Genomic DNA, 19,170 nt, shown 5'->3' with positions numbered 1-19,170 from the left:
TCGATGCTAGCCTCGGACCATGGACGCACACCACCGAATTACTGTGCCTAGTGTGGCCGCGTGAAATCGAATTTATAATATCTGTTTTATAAAACCGGTTTAATGTAATTCGGAATTTTCCTGTAGTGTAGAAGTAGCCAGAGTCTGAACCAGCTGGGGACTAACTTACAAATCCTGTTGTGATGGAGTGGCTTCATATCAGAATGAAAGTATAGCACCATATTAAGGAGGGGTGTTAAAAGACCTTGAGAAATCCAGGCATTTCATTGGAGATGGAAAAGGAAAGCATAGGGAAAGCACTACAGAGTGAGCCTGCTTTGAACACTGAAATAAAGGAGGGCATTATCAGGGCTCTGCTGTGATACTTGCAAGGCTTGTAAGGGACTGCAGTCTTGTCACTACCAGGATGTTTCCATACAAGTATCAGTGTGTATAGCAGAAAATACTAGTTCTTTTCACTTCTATTTTCATTGTTAAAAATAAAATCCTCAGACATGGATTTCTATTGTATATCTCCTTATCGTGCTTAAAGGGACACTGTCATGCCTTTAGAAATGAGTACAAATTCTGCCAGGCTATTGGTCTTACCTTAAGGAATTAAAGCAGGGGCCAACTCATCCTGTTCCATAGGTCAAACCACTTTAAAATACTACTAAAATTTGTAAGTGTGAAACATGCGAAAACCCAAAGCCATTATATCCCCTTAGGCCTGGGGTCAGTTGCAGTGCTTAAGCGGCAGGGCTTGGAATCTTGTGGTTGCACAGAGCTTGAGGTGTGCACGCACACAAAAGAATTCTCTTCCAACCCTCGAAGTTTTGGTGCATCCATTCAGAGGGGTGGACCCTCAAAGCTCCTTCTAGACTTCTGCTTCCAGGCTACCACTGATTTCCCAGTCTCTACTTCACAGTCCTACCCAGTCTGACTGGGACAGTAGCCCATGGATTGCAATTCACCTTATACACATACCATAGTGCAATCTCTTTATTGTGAAAGTGCAGCTTACAAACGTAGGATTTTTTTTGGTTATACAACTGCTCTCAAACAAAAACAGCCCTACTTCTTGTTCAGCCAATCCCTAAATCAATCAAATTTGTTTACATTTGCAGGAGATAATGCTGCCCGCTTCTTATTTACAATGTCACGGTAAAGGAGAACAGGCGTTCGCATAGCACCTTTGCAGGCAGTATTAGCATATCTGGCACATAAATGTGCAAACATTCATATGCCCCTTCATGCTTTGGCCACTATTCCAAAGAACATGCTTCCATGCTGATGATGCTCGTTTAAAAAAAAAATAAATAAAACCAACAACAACAACGTGTTAATTACATTTTGACTGAACTCCTTGGGGGAAAACAGTATGTCTGCAACTCTGTTTTACTCGCATACTGGCATATATTTCATGTTATAGTAGTCTTGGGTGATGATCCAGGACACACTAGTTTTAGGAAAATTTTCTTACAGATTTGACAAAAACACAAAGAAAGCATCAATGTGAGATTTCTAAACATAGCTACCGTACTCAACCCAAGGTTTAAGAATCTGAAGTGCCTGCCAAAATCTGAGAGGGATGAGGTGTGGAGCATGCTTTTAGAAGTCTTAAAAGAGCAACACTCCAATACAGAAACTACAGAATCAAAACCAACAAAATAGAAAATCAACCTTCTGCTGGTGGCACATGACTCAGATGAAGAAAGTATTGGTCTGCACTGCTTTGGATCATTATCAAGCAGATCCCATCATCAGCATGGACGCATGTCCTCTGGAATAGTGGTTGAAAATGAAAGGACATATGAATCTTTGGCACATAAATATCTTGTGACTCCAGCTACAACAGTGCCATGTGAATCCCCGTTCTCACTTTCAGAAGACACTGTAAACAAGCAGCAAGCAGCATTATCTCCTGCAAATGTAAACAAACTTGTATTTCTGAGTGACTAGCTGAAGAAGTAGTAGGACTGAGTGGACTTGTAGGCGCTAAAAGTTTTGCATGGTTTTATTTTAAAATGCAGGGGAGTTGTACATAATTCCACATTTCTAAGTTCAGCTTTCATGATGAAGAGATTGCACTATAGAACTTGTATGAGGTAAACTAAAAATACTATTTCTTTTTTACAGTACAAATATTTGTAATAAAAAATATAGTGAGTACTGTACTGTGTGTTGTTTTGCAATTGAAATGAATATATTTGAAAATGTAGAAAACATCCAAAAATATTTAAATAAATGGTATTCTATTATTAACAGTGTGATTAATTGCATGATTAATTTTTTTTTAAATTGCTTGACAACCCTACATGCTATTGAGTTTAGCAATAACTGCCAAGGATATTCAATTAATCATAGATACAAACTTCTAATACACATGGAAAATGTAAGAGACGGAGAAGGAAAAATCATATTGGGTCAAACTGTTAAGTGCCTTCAGGTTTGCCTCTAGTTTTGTGTCCAAAATCAACGGAGGTTGAATGCAATCTTATGGACTTAAATGATAGTGTTTTGACCACTAACTGACTGAATTTACTTATCAGGCAGTTAGATATCTAGAAATTACTGTATCATTTATGCTCACAATTATTTGTGCCCACAACTGATTGCAGGTACAAAATTAGAGTCCTCTTTTAAAAATCTGGCCTATTAAGTCAACACGTTCATATCTGTGCATAGGGCACTCTCCAGGAGATTAGACAGCCATCAAATGAGCCACAACTGAACAAGCAATTGAGTCAAACCGGAACACAGAAATATATATTTTTTTTTAATATAGAGTATCTCAACTAGTTGTGTGGATGTCTCTCTTCAGGTATAGTTCTCTAAACCTTCGCCCCTCTGGCCCATTGGAAATACAGTAATACTGTTTATATACTGTTGGCACAAAATCTTTTATGCCAAAGAAAACTCTTGGAGAAAGAGGAGAATTGAGTAGTTGCCATTGTCTACCCATGTTTCCCATAAAACCTCTGAACATCAAGAGTATCACAGAAGTGCCATTTATCATGAATCCTATCAAAGAGTACCAAATATAGAACAATGGAGTGAGGTACAAGGTGCCATATTTCAAAGGCAGGTGGAGCTACCATTCCTGCAAGCACTTCCCAGGAACACCAGGTGAGAATCTGGCTAAGTCCTTGGAGTTTTATCTGAATTCATGAAAGAAACAGTTACTAAGCAATCATAACCTATGCAGGTCTCTTTTACAATAAGTAACCAAAAACGAAATCCTTGGATATCAGTATCCCCGTATATGTATGTCTCTATTAACCAAAATTAAGTATTTCCTATTTTATTTTAAGGTTGCAATATATTTTTTAAAAGCAGAAATTTCCTGAGAAATGGAAAAGTTAAACAAATATTACGTAGACTAGTCAGAAAGGCCACATTTTCCAAAACAGACTATATGTATGCATCAGTAGTATTGATGGAAAACCATTTGCACTCACCAAAACCAGAACGTCTACATGGAATTGGCAAGTCAAATGCAAATGCTGTTTGCTTGCACAAATACATTTTCTGGGTAGGCAGAGTTAGAGGCTAGCTAATTCTGATCAATTTCCTTATGTATGAATGCAGAAATCTAAATGGAGTACTGGGGGAAAAGAAGTCTATTCAGTGAAAATTTCCACTCAGTTTACCCATGTGCAGTTTACACATTTGCATGTGCAGTGCCAATGGAATGCTGGCAGGATGTTATTTTTATTGCAAACTAAAACTAATGTTCATGTGTCAATTAGCTTTTAAAGTCTAATAACCTCATTTTCACTAAAGCACCAATAGATGCAGCCATGAGGAAGAGAATCTTTCTGTGCCAAATTTCAATTTTCCATCTCTTCCCACTGTGGTACAAGAGCGATGAAAAAAGTCAAAGCATTTTTTTTTTCCTGGCAGAAAGTCTGTGGTTTCTGCTCCTCGTACCCATCCTGCTTTCAGTTAAATTTTCAGAAGTTTCCGATAGGGAGCAAATACGTCAAATTTCAGTCAGAAAGGTAAAACTCTGTGAAAGTCACAATCAAAAAGCCCCACACCCTTTAGGGTGGAAATGTCTGGACAACTTGAATACAAACATCAGTGCAACACACTCATCTTATAATGTAGCAAAATAAAATAATTGTGGCATGATGATAACATCTAGCTTAGAACTATATGCTGTCTCACCAGAAGATTTGTGTGTTAACTTGCCATCACTTGTTTTCCAGGGCTGATTATGTTTACAATCGATAAGACAAGCTTCCTAGAAAGGTCAATATGAACTGCAATAACCTCCCAGCTTTTGTCCAGTACATAACAACAACATAGTCCATAGATAAATGGATTGTTCAGGTAGGTTAACGTATACTGCTGGATTCCCTTGGTCTCCTCTTTTTGGGGTTTTCTTTTAAGGGCTGAAGTGTGGGCATGAGAATCTTGTGAACACATTTTATGCATGCATGCATATTTCCAAATTGTGGGTGTACTATGTCAACCAGTTTGCTAATGTGTAAGAAGTACTTATGTTCTACTGTTATGGGCAACGGTCCAACAACAGCTATTACCCAAGACGGGCAGGGATGCCACCTCATCTTCTGGGTGCCCCTAAGCCTCTGACTGCCAGAAGGTGGGAGTTAATGACAGAGCACAGATCACTCAATAATTGCCCTGTTCCGTTCATTCCCTCTGAAGCATCCGACAGTGGCCACTGATGGAACACAGGATACTGGGCTAGATGGACTACTGATCTGGCCCAGTATGACCACTCATATTTTTATGTATTGTACCCAGAAAGCTGCTCAACTTGGGTTTTGGTGAGGCTCAAGCAGGACTGTGTTTCAGAGATGGACACAAGAACATAAGGCCATACAGGGTCAGACCAAAGGTCCATCTAGCCCAATATTGTGTCTTCTGACAGCGGCCAATGACAGGTGCCCAAGAAGGAAGGAACAAAACAGGTAATCAAGTGATCCATCCCCTGTCACTCATTCCCAGCTTCTGGAAAACAGAGGCTAAGGACACCATCCCTGCCTATCCTGGCTAATAGCCATTGATGGACCTATCCTCCATGAACTTATCTAGTTCTTTTTTGAATCTTGTTATAGTCTTGGCCTTTACAACATCATCTGGTAAAGAGTTCCACAGGTTGACTGTGCGTTGTGTGAAAAAAATACTTCCTTTTGTTTGTTTTAAACCTGCTGCTTATTAATTTCATTTGGTGACCCACTAGTTCTTGCGTTATGGAGAAGGAGTAAACAACACTTTCTTATTTACTTTCTCTACATCAGTCATTTTATAGACCTCATCATATCCCCCTCTTAGAATGTGTTACCACCTGGCTTGGAGTTTAACCCTGAAAGAAAGGAAACAAATATTCCAGACAACTGTAATTGCCACATGGTGGAAGGAGCAGCACTGTAGATAGAGCAGGTTCTCAAGACCATATAGGGTTTTACATATAAATACCTTAAATTGTACCAGAAATAAAACAGGAAGGTAGTACACACTGGGGAGAATGGGTGTTACATGCTTACATGATCAGGCTGCCCTACTTCATAGGTGAGCAACCATGTTCTTTGTAGAGTTGACTGGAAATTTTTCTGTCAAAATTTTTTTTGTTTTTTTTTTTTAAATGGAACATGTAGCTTCCATAAAATTGAAATTTTCCCTAGTGAAATTTCAAATTGTGCCATAATTTTTTGGTTTTCCATGAGGAACATCAAAACAAAATTTTGTTTGCAGTTAGGCTTGACCCTGAAATATTTCTGACAGAGCCATATGGCAACAGAAGAGTCACATGATCACAATGGACCCTGGGAGATATAGTCCAGCCACGGAGTCTGGCCCTTAGGAAAGATTAGGGGAATGCGGCTCCTGAAATAGAACTCCAGTGAGGCACTATGGCATTTTAGGCAGATACAGTTTAATTCTGAACTGACTAGGAAAAAAAACATTTTGATTTTTTGCAACAAACCCAAGTGAAATGTTTTGATTCACAAACATCAAAATGTTTTGTTTCGACATTTCCAAAATGAATTTTTTCTTAAACTTTTTGTTCTATGGAAAAATGTCAAAATTTTGACTTTCATCATACATTGAAAACAAATGTCAAAATATCAGAATTTTCCCCAAGATGGAAATTCTGGTTTTTGCTCTATTCTAATTCTTTGCAAGCTGAGGCCCAGGGAAAACCCACCAGTACAATGCATCTCAGTCTAGCCTAGATGTGACAGAGAGTCATACTGGAGAGCAAACGATTAAAGGCATTTTAGGCCACTGCTTTCATTTGCGAATCCTAAAGAGTATGGCCTGAATAAGACCCTGAGGCTACTCAGTCATTAGAACTTGAGCGAGCAGTCACTTCCTGGTCAGTTTCTCCATATGTTTACCATTCCCCCCACATCTTATGTGTACTGAACTTTCATGTAAGATAGCTTTCCTATTGGCTGGCTCAAATACAAAGAGACCACATTATCTAAGTTGAATATAAAAAGAGAGAGAGTGCAACAGAATAGGTGTACTCCGGGTAGCACACCTCCAAATAGCTTTCAGTCTGGCTTTATACAACATGTTAAGTAGTTTGCATGAAAAGATGAAACTCTGCAGATCATCATAAAAAGAGCATTTAAGTCAACATTTCAGGGAGACACCATAACTTGCCTGAGCCACATATGCTCATTAAATTATGGGCATTTTTGAAAGTTTCCCTATTGTGGTTGACTCGTTCATTGAAAGCCTGCAGCTCTGGAACGCCAATATATATACACCTGCAACATCCACAACAGATGCTGGAGCAGTCACCCTACCTGTACAGTAAGCCCTCTGCACACGGACCATGTCTACCTCTATTTATATGTATCAGTGCTCAGCATGACAGGGCCCCAGTGTTGATGCAGGCATTTCAGCACTACCATAAGATAAGTGAATAAAGAATAACCACTCAGAGTAATTTCTGACTGGAAGGAATGTAAAGCACCACTGGGCTCTGGAAAATGAATCAATGACTCCTGATGGGCATTCATATCAAAATGGTTCTAATGGATGTAACAGAACTGGAATGAACACCTAAACCTTATCCATTCCCAGCACTGGATTATCAGTCAAGGAGGTCAGTGCAGTCTCTTATCACGTGCCCATGTCTGAAGTCCAACTGACAAGGATCAATGAAAAAAAGAATTCAGAGTATGTTGTATTTGGCCAGCCAAATTCAACCTAATTGAACCTTCTAGAGAAAAAAGGGTTTACAGAAAATCAAAAATGCTTGAACTGCCACAAAAGCAGCAAAGAGTCCTGTGGCACCTTATAGACTAATAGACGTTTTGGAGCATGAGCTTTCGTGGGTGAATACCCACTTCATCGGATGCATCCGACATGCATCCGACTAAGTGGGTATTCACCCACAAAAGCTCATGCTCCAATATGTCCATTAGTCTACAAGATGCCATAGGACTCTTTGCTGCTTTTACAGATACAGACTAACACAGCTACCCCTCTGATACTTGCCACAAAAGGTTTCTCTTAACTCTTCACTTAAATTACTGCTTTTCTATCCTAACAATCCTGTATGTCAAATGCTATAAAGGGCATAGAACATTCTCTACTTTCCAGGTTAAACATAATGCTGTCTGGTCTAGTGTAACAAAATATATGTATTGTTTTAGAAAAGGGGGTACCTAGAACACAGAAACTCCACGCCGCTAATGCAATGCTTTAAATGATATTCGATTGTCAACTTGGACTCTCCAGGGGAAAGGCAAGTACTGCTCCCTTGTGGCTGATTTATGAATGCCAGCCTATGATTTTGTAATGACTTGCCTGAAGTCAGAATGTGACTCCTCTGTTACAAATGAGAGGAAGTGGAAGGGGAGCCCCACCCATTCATTCCTGTGGAGGGGTCAACCACAAGGGATCAGTGCTACTGTTTCATCCTAGAGCTAGCAGTTGTGCTAGCCTCTTTATATAGGTCAGCTGTCCCCAAACTTTTCACATTGTGCCACCCCTGACTCCTCCCTGCACCCTCCGTCCCCCAGGAGTCACGGTCAGGAACTAGGGGCAGGAGAGGGGGCATGGCCGGGTTAAGGGAGCCAAGGCCAGGGCTGGAGCTGGGGGTGGGCCCAAGGCCAGGGGGCAATGCTGGAAGCAGAGCCACAGCTGCCATGGTCAGGGCCAGCAGCTGGGCTAGGACCCAGGGGTCAAGGCTGGGGCCGAAGCTGGAGAGTGGGGCTGCAGCTGGGGCATAGGGCTGGAGCAGAGCTGAGGGCAGAGCAGGGTTGGGTGGTGCTCCCTTCCTGACCCCAATGGGGGCTGGCCCGGGCCACGCTGCACCCTCCCAAAACATTCCTCCATGCCCTCATGGGGGGCACATCCCACAGTTTGGGGATCACTGCTATAGGTGATAGAAATGGTAGCATAAGGCTGAGGCCATGGGGGAAGAGAGCTGGCTGGGAGTTACATGCTGCACCCTTTAAAAATGTGGCAAAGGTGTTCAAACTGCCTTGGAGGAAGCATTCTGTCAAAGCTCCTATGGGACTCCTGCTGCCATGTGGTCCCTGCAAGCAAACACTCAAATGCAAGACTATGTATTAAAACTAAAATTCAGTCCTTCATTAACTAATATGCAACAAAAATTTTAGAAGACCTGATTTATGATGAAAGGTCACAAAAAAAAAGTCATGTTTAATCTTAAGAAAAGATGACTGAGGGGACCTGATAACAGTCTTAAGATATGCTAAGGGCTGCTACAGACAGGACTGTGATCAACTGTTCTCAAAGTCACAGAATATCAGGGTTAGAAGGGACCTCAGGAGGTAATCTAGTCCAACCCCCTGCTCAAAGCAGGGCCAATCCCCAGGCAGATTTTTACCCCAGTTCCCTAAATGGCCCCCTCAAGGATTGAACTCACAACCCTGGGTTTAGCAGACCAAGGTTCAAACCACTGAGCTATCCCTCCCACTGAAGACAGAGAAGACAAAACCAGCTTAATCCATGGCAAAGGGGGATAGCTATTGGGAACAGTTTTCTAACTAGGTAGCTAAGTTATAGAATAAGCTTCCAAGGGAATCCTCATTACTGGAGGTTTTAAAGAACAGATTAGAGAAACATCTGTCATGGTCATGGATGGTCTAAGTATACTTGGTCCTGCCTCCATGCAAGGAGCTGAACTAGAAAACCTCTCTAGGTCCCTTGCAGCCCCACATTTCTATTATTCTGATTAGTATGATATACAGGCAAGAAATAAAAGGTTACATAAATTGTGGGAGTCTAATCTAAATATTTAAAAACACAGAATGACAAACACAAGGAAAATACACCCTAAGGTTGTGTCTTTTTTATCATTATTTTTAAGAACTGTACTATGCATTTTAGAAATTGGTCTACATTGGGAAGTTGCAGGGAGGAATCATGCTACTATATAATTCCAAGGAAGGAAATCTGTCTGTCAATTTTTTTTTTTCCCAAAGTTTCTGGGAAACACACAAGAGGTGCTGCTAGTCCAGCCTTTGAAGGCAGCATTGTTTGCCTTCTTCACCTGGCCAGTGTGAACAGTCCAACTGGATTATGGCCCCAATGTATAATAAGAAGTGGTTCCTATCCCACCCTGAAGAGTTTACATAGAGGAGACAGACCAATGGTGGGAGCAGAAATGAAGGCAAAGAATTGAGTGAAATTCACACAAAAGGTCACTGGCAGAACTAGCATAGCTCCCAGGTTTCTTGGCTCCCAGTAAAGTGCCGTATGGACCATGCTGCTTCCCTTAATTCACACTTCTTCCCCAATAGCAGAAGTTCATGTATAGCCAAATGAATTCAATAGAGCCAGGGCCAGCTCCAGGCACCAGCGCAGCAAGCAGGTGCTTGGGGCGGCCAACCAAAAGGTCTGGCTCTTCGGTGGCAGATCCGTCAGTCCCTCTCGGAGGGAAGGACCTGCTGCCGAAGAATGAAGCAGCGGTGGTAAAGCTGCCGCCGAAGTGCCGCCGATCGCAACTTTTGTTTGTTTGTTTTTTTGGCTGCTTGGGGCAGCAAAAACGCTGGAACCAGCCCTGAATACAAGACTAAATTGTACAAGACTAAATTTCCAAAGACTCTACAGTTGTTTATAACAGGTCCACAAGTGCAAGAGATACACGTAGAAAATGAGGGGCCATTGGGAAGATCATTTAAATGAGAGTTGCAAGTCATTCAAACTTATGCCTTTATACAAACAATAAAATAAAGGCAAACAACCAATAATATAGATCTAAACAGAACAAGAAAGATACAACTGAATGTATTTTTTTAAATAGGAGTTCTGCTCAAGATATATAGCCAATATTTTCAGAAATTACTAGTGGTTTTTGGATGCTTCAAGTTTTCAGATGTTCATCAACAGACATCTTCAGGAGGCCCAATTCCAGAGGACAGGTGCTCAGCAATTCTGAAAATCAGGATCCCTCAAGGTACCTCAAAGTTCGGCCTACAGAAGTTTTGGTACCCAAAAATTACCTGATTCGTTTGGAAAACATCTTGGCCAGGTGCATACATATTTCAAAAGTATCAACTGGTAATTTTGGGTGCTCTCAGTGTCTGGGTTAAACATAACAATAAGCTGACTAATTCTTGGGGTGGGGAAAAGACGGAACAAAAAAACCCAACAGCTGACACCTGAATAAATACAAAAAAAATCTTTAAACTAAAGGGTGCAGCCAGCTCTTTTTAGCTCACTGATTTATGTCGAATATATGAGAGCCTTTGGTCAGAAATCTCTTCCCTCAGCTACAGGTGAGGCTAATTTTATTATCTACATTTTCCAGGTATCTCACGTGCAGACCTATTCCAAGGAGTTCTCTTGAATCCACTAGAACACACTCAGCACTACTCTCATATCCCTAGTAAGCCAGCAATGACTGACTCATCAGCACTAAGTCTCAGCCCCAATAGAATGGCTTGAAAGAGTGTGACAAAATTAACAAACGTAAGACAGACATGCACACCATTGGACTGCACAAGCATTACAAGGGCTATAGGGGATTCTTAAATTAAGATGATAGGAACACAGCATTAATTTTGCAGCTGTTCTGTCAATAAACAAGTATAGAGAGAAACAAAAATACACTGAGACAGAATTCATTTTCTTTTAATAACCCCTCCTTGCATGTCTCCCCCCCTCCCCCCCAGGTGAAACTCTCTAGGGAAGCCCAGAAACTACAGATAGAATAGAAGAGGAAAGCTGAGAGCATCCATGGCAGTTATACACCCTGAAAACTGATGTGCCAGTCTTCAGAGGACTTTACAGTGGACTGAAGAATCTACTCTGAAAATTAATTTTATCCACTGCAGGTTTAAATTATCAAATGCATCGTTTCCGCATTTAGTAAAAGAAATTTAATTACTCAGTTTCTACTCCTTTTGCACCCTGGGAATAATGAATTCCATGCTGCATTTCACAATCAGTTAGAACTGTCCAAAATTCTTAAAACTGGTGCAATAAGGCTGCCTTAATTTCCCCAGATTCCTAAAGTTCCTGCTCTAGAAAGCAGTGCTGCCCACAGATCCATTGGCTGAAAACCTTTGACGTCCTTCTCCACACTATCATCATCACTGGCTTTAAATGAACTTACACTGCCACAAAACCATTGTTTCTTTTCCTAATCACAGTCTTAAAGCAGGAGAAAATGTTTATTATAAGAAAGATCTGTAAGCATGAAAGAATATGAATAAATTCTTTACATAGTAATAGCACACTACTGTTGGCTTAAACTATGCTACAGTGCAAACTTTATTTTCCAGTTCTTCAGATACATACCAAACACTTCATTATCTTCTGAGGGTTGTTTGGTTAGTCTGGTTGCTTTAGGGGTTGCTTTATTTTCCACTTCCTCCACTTTTGTCTCCTGTAACACAAATACTTCTTTAGATATACCATTTCAGGTAGCAGCTGTAAGGAATATTATTGACATTATTCATCAACAGAAAAACAACCAAAACAGAAAACCCAAACCCCTTTGAAACAAATACATTTCTCTTAAATATGTTTTTATTAAATGGATACATTCTTATGTAAATGATGAAACAGTGCTTTTACAATTTCATGCACATGCATGCATATAGACAGAATATATAGAAACTAAACCACAGGAAATTTTATTTATTTATTTATTTATTTTTTACACACACACTATTTTCATGAGTTTGAGGGGAATCTAACAGCTCACTGGAAGCTCCTCTTCTTTCTGTCACTTTCTAATTAAACCGAAATTGATGCATCTGCTCTACATTTTCACCAGGGATTATTTTATAAAGAATTTCCCACCCCCCACTCCCTTCATTGGAAGCCATTTTAGATAGTTATGGTTACTGTCAGCAACATGGTTGTATTACTTGTCTTCATTCATTTTCTTATTTCTGTAATCCAATGTTCTACACTGTAATAAACTAAAATTACATGCTCCTTGAGGCAGGTACTCTCTTCCTTTAGGTCCGAGGAAGACCTAGCAGTATAGGACCTCAGTCTGTTTAGGGCCTGTAGGTAACATTGCTGTTTGTTTGTATTACAATATTGATAATAGTATTTATACAATTTAATATGTGATGTCACATGCCTTTCATTCCCCGCCCATCGCCATGACAGCGTGTCTCAAATGATGGAACCAACACAGTTCTACACCACACGAAGGGGCTGGATTTGGGGAAAATGCACACTCCTTGTGCTCCGCAAAGGGTCCATGCTTGCCCACGCACAAGGAGACTTGTGGTAACACTACCAGACCCTTGCAGTCACTCAATAGGCACCTACTTATTGGCTGCTTCTTCCCCACCATGCCCCCCTCACACATACAGAGCCCGAGTCCATTTCTGTGGTGTGGTCTAAATGGAAGAAGGCTGCTTAGCCAGGCACTGAGACACCTGGACAGAGGGAAGAACATGAGGGATAAGGGGATGGTTTGGGGAGAAACCACCACACAGTAACTAGGAAGATATAGGCCTTTGACATTCTGCACAGATTTTGTCCATTACTAGGAGCATGTCTACATAGCACCGTAAACCCAGGTCTGCAGAGCCCAGGCTTGTGATGAAGGGAACGTCTACACTGCAGTTAAAAAACCTACAGCTGCCCTGTTCCAACTGACTCAGGCTCTCAGGGCTCAGGCTGTTTAACCCTGGTGCATAAGTTCAGGTTCCAGCTGGGGCTTGGGCTCTAGGACCTTGTGACATCCCAGAGCTCATGCTAGAACCCAAGCATCTACACTGCAATTAAAAAGCCCCTTAGCCTGAGCCCCGTAGCACAAGTCAGCTGGTACAGCCAGCTGCAGACATCTAAAGCAGCATCGCTATACCATCATACCACCAATGCTTGAGTGTCCACACTACATTGTAAACTGGGCCCGGGTCTCTCAGACATGCTAACGCATCCGTACCTCACTACATAGACCTTCTGACTTTGGTCTGCAGCTTGAGCTGCAGCCACATCACAAAATGACAGGGCTTGGACACAAGTCACAGTAGGACACAGGCTCTGACCCACCCCGTTAGCAGGGTCCCAGGATCCCGATCCTGAGTGCCTGTTGACCCGAGTCTGGCTGATTTATGTATGGAAGGAAGAGGATCTTGGGCTTAGTGTGCAGTGTAGACATACCCTGTTTTTCTTGTCCATTTAGACTGTAAACTCTTTAGGGCTTAAATCATGGGAGAAGTCCTGACCGCAGTGAGGTCAGTCGTTTGCAAAAACTCACATTAACTAGAAGACGACCAGGATTTGCCTCATGTTTTCTTCTGTGTTCCTACAGCACCTAGTACAATGGGGCCATCAAGATGGAGGCCTCTGGGTGCTACTGAAATAAACTGTTAATAAGGAGTAAGACCGGCCAAAAAGAGCTCATTTTTCATTGATCTTATTTAACCTGATAAAACTGGTTACCTCAAAACATCAAGAAGAAATTCTATATGTATTTAGGAAATTTAGCAAAAACTTGTTCATTTTGTGTGTGAACTTTATAAAGTTTTCACCTTAAGATTAGTTTAACAGCTTTTAAAACTGACAGTTCTGTAATGGGAGCATGCTGTGCATTCAGTTCCCATGCCAACCTCATTACTATGTGCCTCACTGACAGCTAAGTAATAATAATGACAATCACAAACACTCAGCTTATAGCATTGTGTACTGGCATTGTATATACCAGTCAGGTACTCAAAACAGATGCATGCAGATAGGAAGTCTGGCATGCATGATCAAATATTTGGAAAAGGGCCCAAAATGACTAACGCAGTATTAAGTATTTCTTGAAAGGGTTTATTAAGAGCTAAAAAGAGAAGAGAGAAAGAAACATCAAAAGGCTTTTACCCCAATTTTCAAGAGCAGACAGTATATTTAACTACTCAAATAGCTGATCACTGAGAATGCTATTCAATACAAAGAACTGGATGATTCACAGGATTAGTAATTAATTAGCTACAGGATACTTCACTTTGAGGATACCACTTTTGGCACAGGTCAGTAGTAATGAAGTATAATCTGACAGCTTCTCAGTGGCTAATATGAAACAAGCTGATGGAATGTATCTAAATTCCTAGTAGACTGAAACCCATATTCTAATTGGCATCTCTTGACAGTCTCAACAGATATGCCAAGGGCTGACTATGCATCGGTGTGATTCAAAGCATCCTGTATTCTCACCTTACATTCTACTGTAATAGTCTTGCACAAAATATGCTTTGGGAGGTATAATTTGAAAACTAATATTGTGACGGTCAATATCATCATGGTGGAATGTATGCAGCAACATTATATGTAGAGTTATGAATTCTCCCTGAATTATGCTGTGACACGTTTGAACTCATGAAGCCCCATGTAGGAAGGACTAGTCAAGCAGGTCTTAATGGGATGTGTGTGCACCTCAGTTTGCATATTAGGCTGTAAACAGAACCCTCAGACAGAAAGAGGGGAAAGAAAGAAGATAAAGAAAATCTGCACTGCAGCATATACAGGTGAAAAGAAACAGCCTGAAGCCTCCTCCCTTCTTGCTCTCAGCTTGCAAGAACTTTCCCTAGGGGTCACTTGCAGGAAAATGCATATCAAAGGGTGACTGAACTATCAAATTGATAGGCATAAGTATCTAAGATGATGAAAAACAGCCATGGCCCTTGGGAGCAGATCCTGGCCTGAAAGTTTGGTCAGCAATGTATTAAAAACCTTTGGGAAGAATTTCACCTTGCAACTTGAGAACAGCCATACTGGGTCAGATCAGTATCTTGTCTTCCGACAGTGGTCAATGCCAGGTGCCCCAGAGGGAATGAACAGAACTGGTAATCATCAAGTGATCCATCCCCTGTCACCCATTCCGAGCTTCTGGCAAACAGAGGCTAGGTACATCATCCCTGCCCAGCCTCGCTAATAGCTATTGATGACCTATCCTCCAGGAACCTGGGGCACAGGGAAGAGGAGCAAGCACCATACTGTCTGTTTATATAGAACATCGCTGTTGTTTTGTCAGTCAATACCAATACAGATCTTCCTTCCAGATGGGTTTGGAACATCTGGCAAGCAGAGTGAACTGCTCTTAACTTTCATTGCACATCCATGTCAGAGAGCTCTGCCTGGGACCAGAAACCTTGAGTTCTGAGTCTTCCTAGATGTGTTCACCATCCCATTGCATCCATGACTAGAGAAAGTGAGAGTTGGGGCCTGAAGAAGGGTACTCCTGCATACACCGCTTGCTGGCTGACCCTCCACAGGAAGGACTCAATTAGGATGAGGAGGAGGAATGACTATCTTGTGTAGACAATCCCGTTTGGCCTGTATACTGAGGCCAGCCAGGCCTTCAGAGGTCCGAGCCACGGTCTCCATGCTGAACTACATATGTACAAGCAGCCCTATGACTAAGCAGCTTCAGCCAATTTTGCTCTGTAGTAGTGGGGTATTATTGCAAGTCCTCTTTGATGGCACCCATGATCAGAAAACACAATTCCGGAAGGAATGCTTTGGCCTGACTTGAGTCTAGTAGAGCTCCAATGAACTCGATCCTCTGAGTGGGGGGTTAGAGTTGAATGTGTCACATACAGTATCAGTTCGAGCCTGTAAAAGTCGATCTCACCAGGGTCACCTGCTCCTCCACCTGAGCTCTGGTATGGCCTTTGGTTAGCAAGTCATCTAGGTATGGGAGTACTTGTACCTGTTGCCTCCTCGGGAAGGCAGTTACAACCGACACACACTTGGTGAACACCCAAGAAGCCACCAATAGCGCGAAGGGGAGAACCATAAATTGATAATGGGTGGTGTTGACCATGAAATGGAGGAACCGCCTGTGGGATGGGACTATCAACATGTGAAAGTATACATCCTTCAAGTAGTGGGCAGCGTACCAGTCCCCCAGATCCAGGGAAGGGATAATGGAAGCCATTGAGACCATGCAGAACTTCAGCTTTTTCATGAATATGTTGAGGTTTCACAGATCTAGAATATGCCTGACTCTACCCTTGGCCTTCAGGATTAGGACATATTGGGAATAAAATCCCTTGCCCCTGAATTCCTGAGGGACCTCCTCTATTGCTCCATCTTCTAGCAGAGTTTGCACCTCCTGTATGAGGAGCTGTTCATGAGAAGGGTCCCTGAAGAGGGATGGGGAAAAGATTTGGAGAAAATATCCCAATTCTACCATGTGTAAGACCCATTAGTCCAACATGATCCGGGCCTAGGCATGGTAGAAATGAGACAGATGGTTCACAAAACAGGGGAAAAGGATCCAGGATTATGCCTGGTCATTTCCCCCAGACATATCTTCAAAAGTTTGGCTTTGGGTCTAAAGACTGCTTTGCCAAGCCCTGGCTCTGGTATTATTTCTACCCTGCTTCCTGTTATCCTGTCTAGAATAAATAGGGTACAAGTGTGGGGGAACCTGAGGTTTGAAATGCTTCCTTTGTGGGTCTGGTGAATGGAGCCCCAGATTTTAAAATGTATTCGTGAGTCTTGAGACTGTGGAACTTGGGAGTCCGTTTCCTCTGAGAATGGCCCTGATCTATCGAAGGGCAAATCCTGAATTGTCTGTTGGATCTCGTGCTGGAGGCCCGAAGCCTGCAGCCACAAGCTCCTTCAAATGGCTATAGCGGTCAACATTGTGCAGGTTGCTGAGTCCGCTGAGTCAAGTGTGGCTTGCAAGGAAGTCCTTGCTATAACCTTACCATTTTCGATGATGGCCCCAACCTCTGACTGGGATTCAGTTGGAAGCAACTCCTTAAACTTATAGTGTTCCAAGAATTGAAACTGTAGCTGATGAGGACCGCTTGCTGGTTGGCAATCCAAAGCTGGAGCCTTCTGGTAGAGCAGACCTTTTGGTTGAAGAGGTCCAGCTTCTTTACCTCCTTGCCTGATGTCTCTTGCGCAGTGGTGGCTTTGATCTTGGTCTCCCCTGCCTCACAGTGGTTCCTGGGCCATAGAGGATGTTGGGGCAGCCCACCTTTCCAAGGCAGCCAACAGAGATCTGGAGCCCAGCCCAGGGCTTGGTGGAATGGCCACGGGGTCTAGAAGGGCCACTGCGCCAGCATCTGCCATTGCGGTAGCCAGAGCATCATGCTGAACTGCTGTCCCTCCTCCTGTCTCGAACAATGCTGCAAGTGGTGCCAGCTTCATTTCAAGACATACAACTCTGGTTCTGAACCCAGAGACCACAGCAGTGCCAAATGGGGTGGTACCAAGGATCAGTGTCGAGGGGACGGCAACCAGTGCTGCATCATGGCCAGTTTGCCCTTGGAAGGTACGGCACTTCTCTGCAGTGCCAGTGCCTGCGGAGCTGTCATAGCTATGAGGTGCCTGGCCATCTTGAACATGCCCAGGGTGGATGGAAGATCCAGCTCCTCTACTGGACTCCCCCATGTCGGAGTGTCCACCATTTCCGGACTCGACGGACCTCTCTGCAAGGCCAGAGTCAATGGTGCTGGCTTAGCCAGAGATGGGGCTGAGTGTCTAGGTGCAGGATGCACTCCGACAGCGCTTTTGCACTCTCCTGCTCTAATTGTGGGCAAACACCCTCCCTCAGCTCTCTTCTGGTTCTTGCATGGCACTGGCGAGTGCTCTTTAGTAATGGGGTACTGCTGAGTGCGAGCGGTGACGGATTGCCATGGTGAAGGTCTCCGGTGCCAGGGAGTGGCGGTGCAGAGTATCTCTGGACCCAGAGTCCTTTTTTGGAGCCGCAGTCTCTCTCACTAAGGCCAGTGCACTCCGAATAAAAGTGCTGGGCTTGGGGTTCGATGCAAGCTGTGCCAGCTGGGCACAGAGAGCTGACTCCATGAGGAGTAGTTTTAACCTAAAGTCTCTCTCCTTTTTGGTTCTTGGGCAGAAGACTTTGCACATCTTGCACCTGTCAGTCTGCTTGGGGAAGGACCACCACTTTAAGAAAGAGTCGTGGGGGGTTGCCCCTGGGCATAGGCTTCTGGCAGGACCCACATGGTTTGAACCTGTGAGATTGAGGCATGCCCTGGTCCCTAGGAGGGGAGAACGCAGTGGATGAAACTCCAACAGAAACTTATCTAACTCTATAAACTACTTGAAACGCTAAACTCTAAGTTAACTATTTACAGGTACAAAGAGAAAAAGTACGAGAGGATCGCTTGCCGCAAAAAGAGAAGGGAGCAGCTCTAACAACCATCACAGGTGGTAAGAAGGAACTGAAGAGGCAGTGAATTGGCAGAGGCGTATACACACCGTCATAAAGGCATGACTCCAGGGGGCTCCATTGCTGAACAGATTGATAGCGCTAAGGGAAAAATCTTCCGACAACTGTACATGCGGCGCGCACACACCTATTTGGAATCGACATGAGCAAACACTCGAAGAACCAACATTATTGGAAGCCGGAGCGTGACTGGTGTATGCTGAACAGACCACTGAGATCAGAGCTGTTGGACCAGGGCTGTAGTTAAACACAATCACTCAGGATGTGATCTGCATGTTGGCAGGCTGCTTGTGAGTGAGTTGGATGCTACAACAGAAAAGCATTGGGAGGCACCCAAGATCACAGGGCAGGAGTGACACAGCCCTTCGCTGGCCTGGGTTGCACCCTGGAATGTCATATGAGGTACCACTTGAAAACTAATAACTCACAAGACAATACTACCAGGGTAAATATATGCAGCAACGTCATATGTAAAGGTTATCAATTCCCCCTGTATGATGTTACCTGTTGAAAACCAGACAGCCTTGGATCAGCAAAAGTTGTTAAACAGGCCTATTTTAAAAACA

At 42.9% G+C, this 19,170-nt stretch overlaps 1 protein-coding gene across 2 annotated transcripts in view; it reads right to left on the bottom strand.

The window, feature by feature from the left end:
• The window catches only part of MBP (myelin basic protein), a 198,752-nt gene that overhangs the window by 97,140 nt on the left and 82,442 nt on the right, over positions 1-19,170 (bottom strand). For both annotated transcript variants that reach the window (XM_032773290.2, XM_032773289.2), the window contains exon 3: positions 11,746-11,833. In XM_032773290.2, coding sequence (XP_032629181.1) covers positions 11,746-11,833 — 88 coding nt within the window. The remainder of the gene's footprint in view (positions 1-11,745; positions 11,834-19,170) is intronic.

Source organism: Chelonoidis abingdonii, chromosome 2 (genome assembly GCF_003597395.2).
Source record: "Chelonoidis abingdonii isolate Lonesome George chromosome 2, CheloAbing_2.0, whole genome shotgun sequence".
Taxonomy (NCBI): Eukaryota; Metazoa; Chordata; order Testudines; family Testudinidae; genus Chelonoidis; species Chelonoidis abingdonii.
This window is presented reverse-complemented; position numbering and strand designations above follow the sequence as displayed.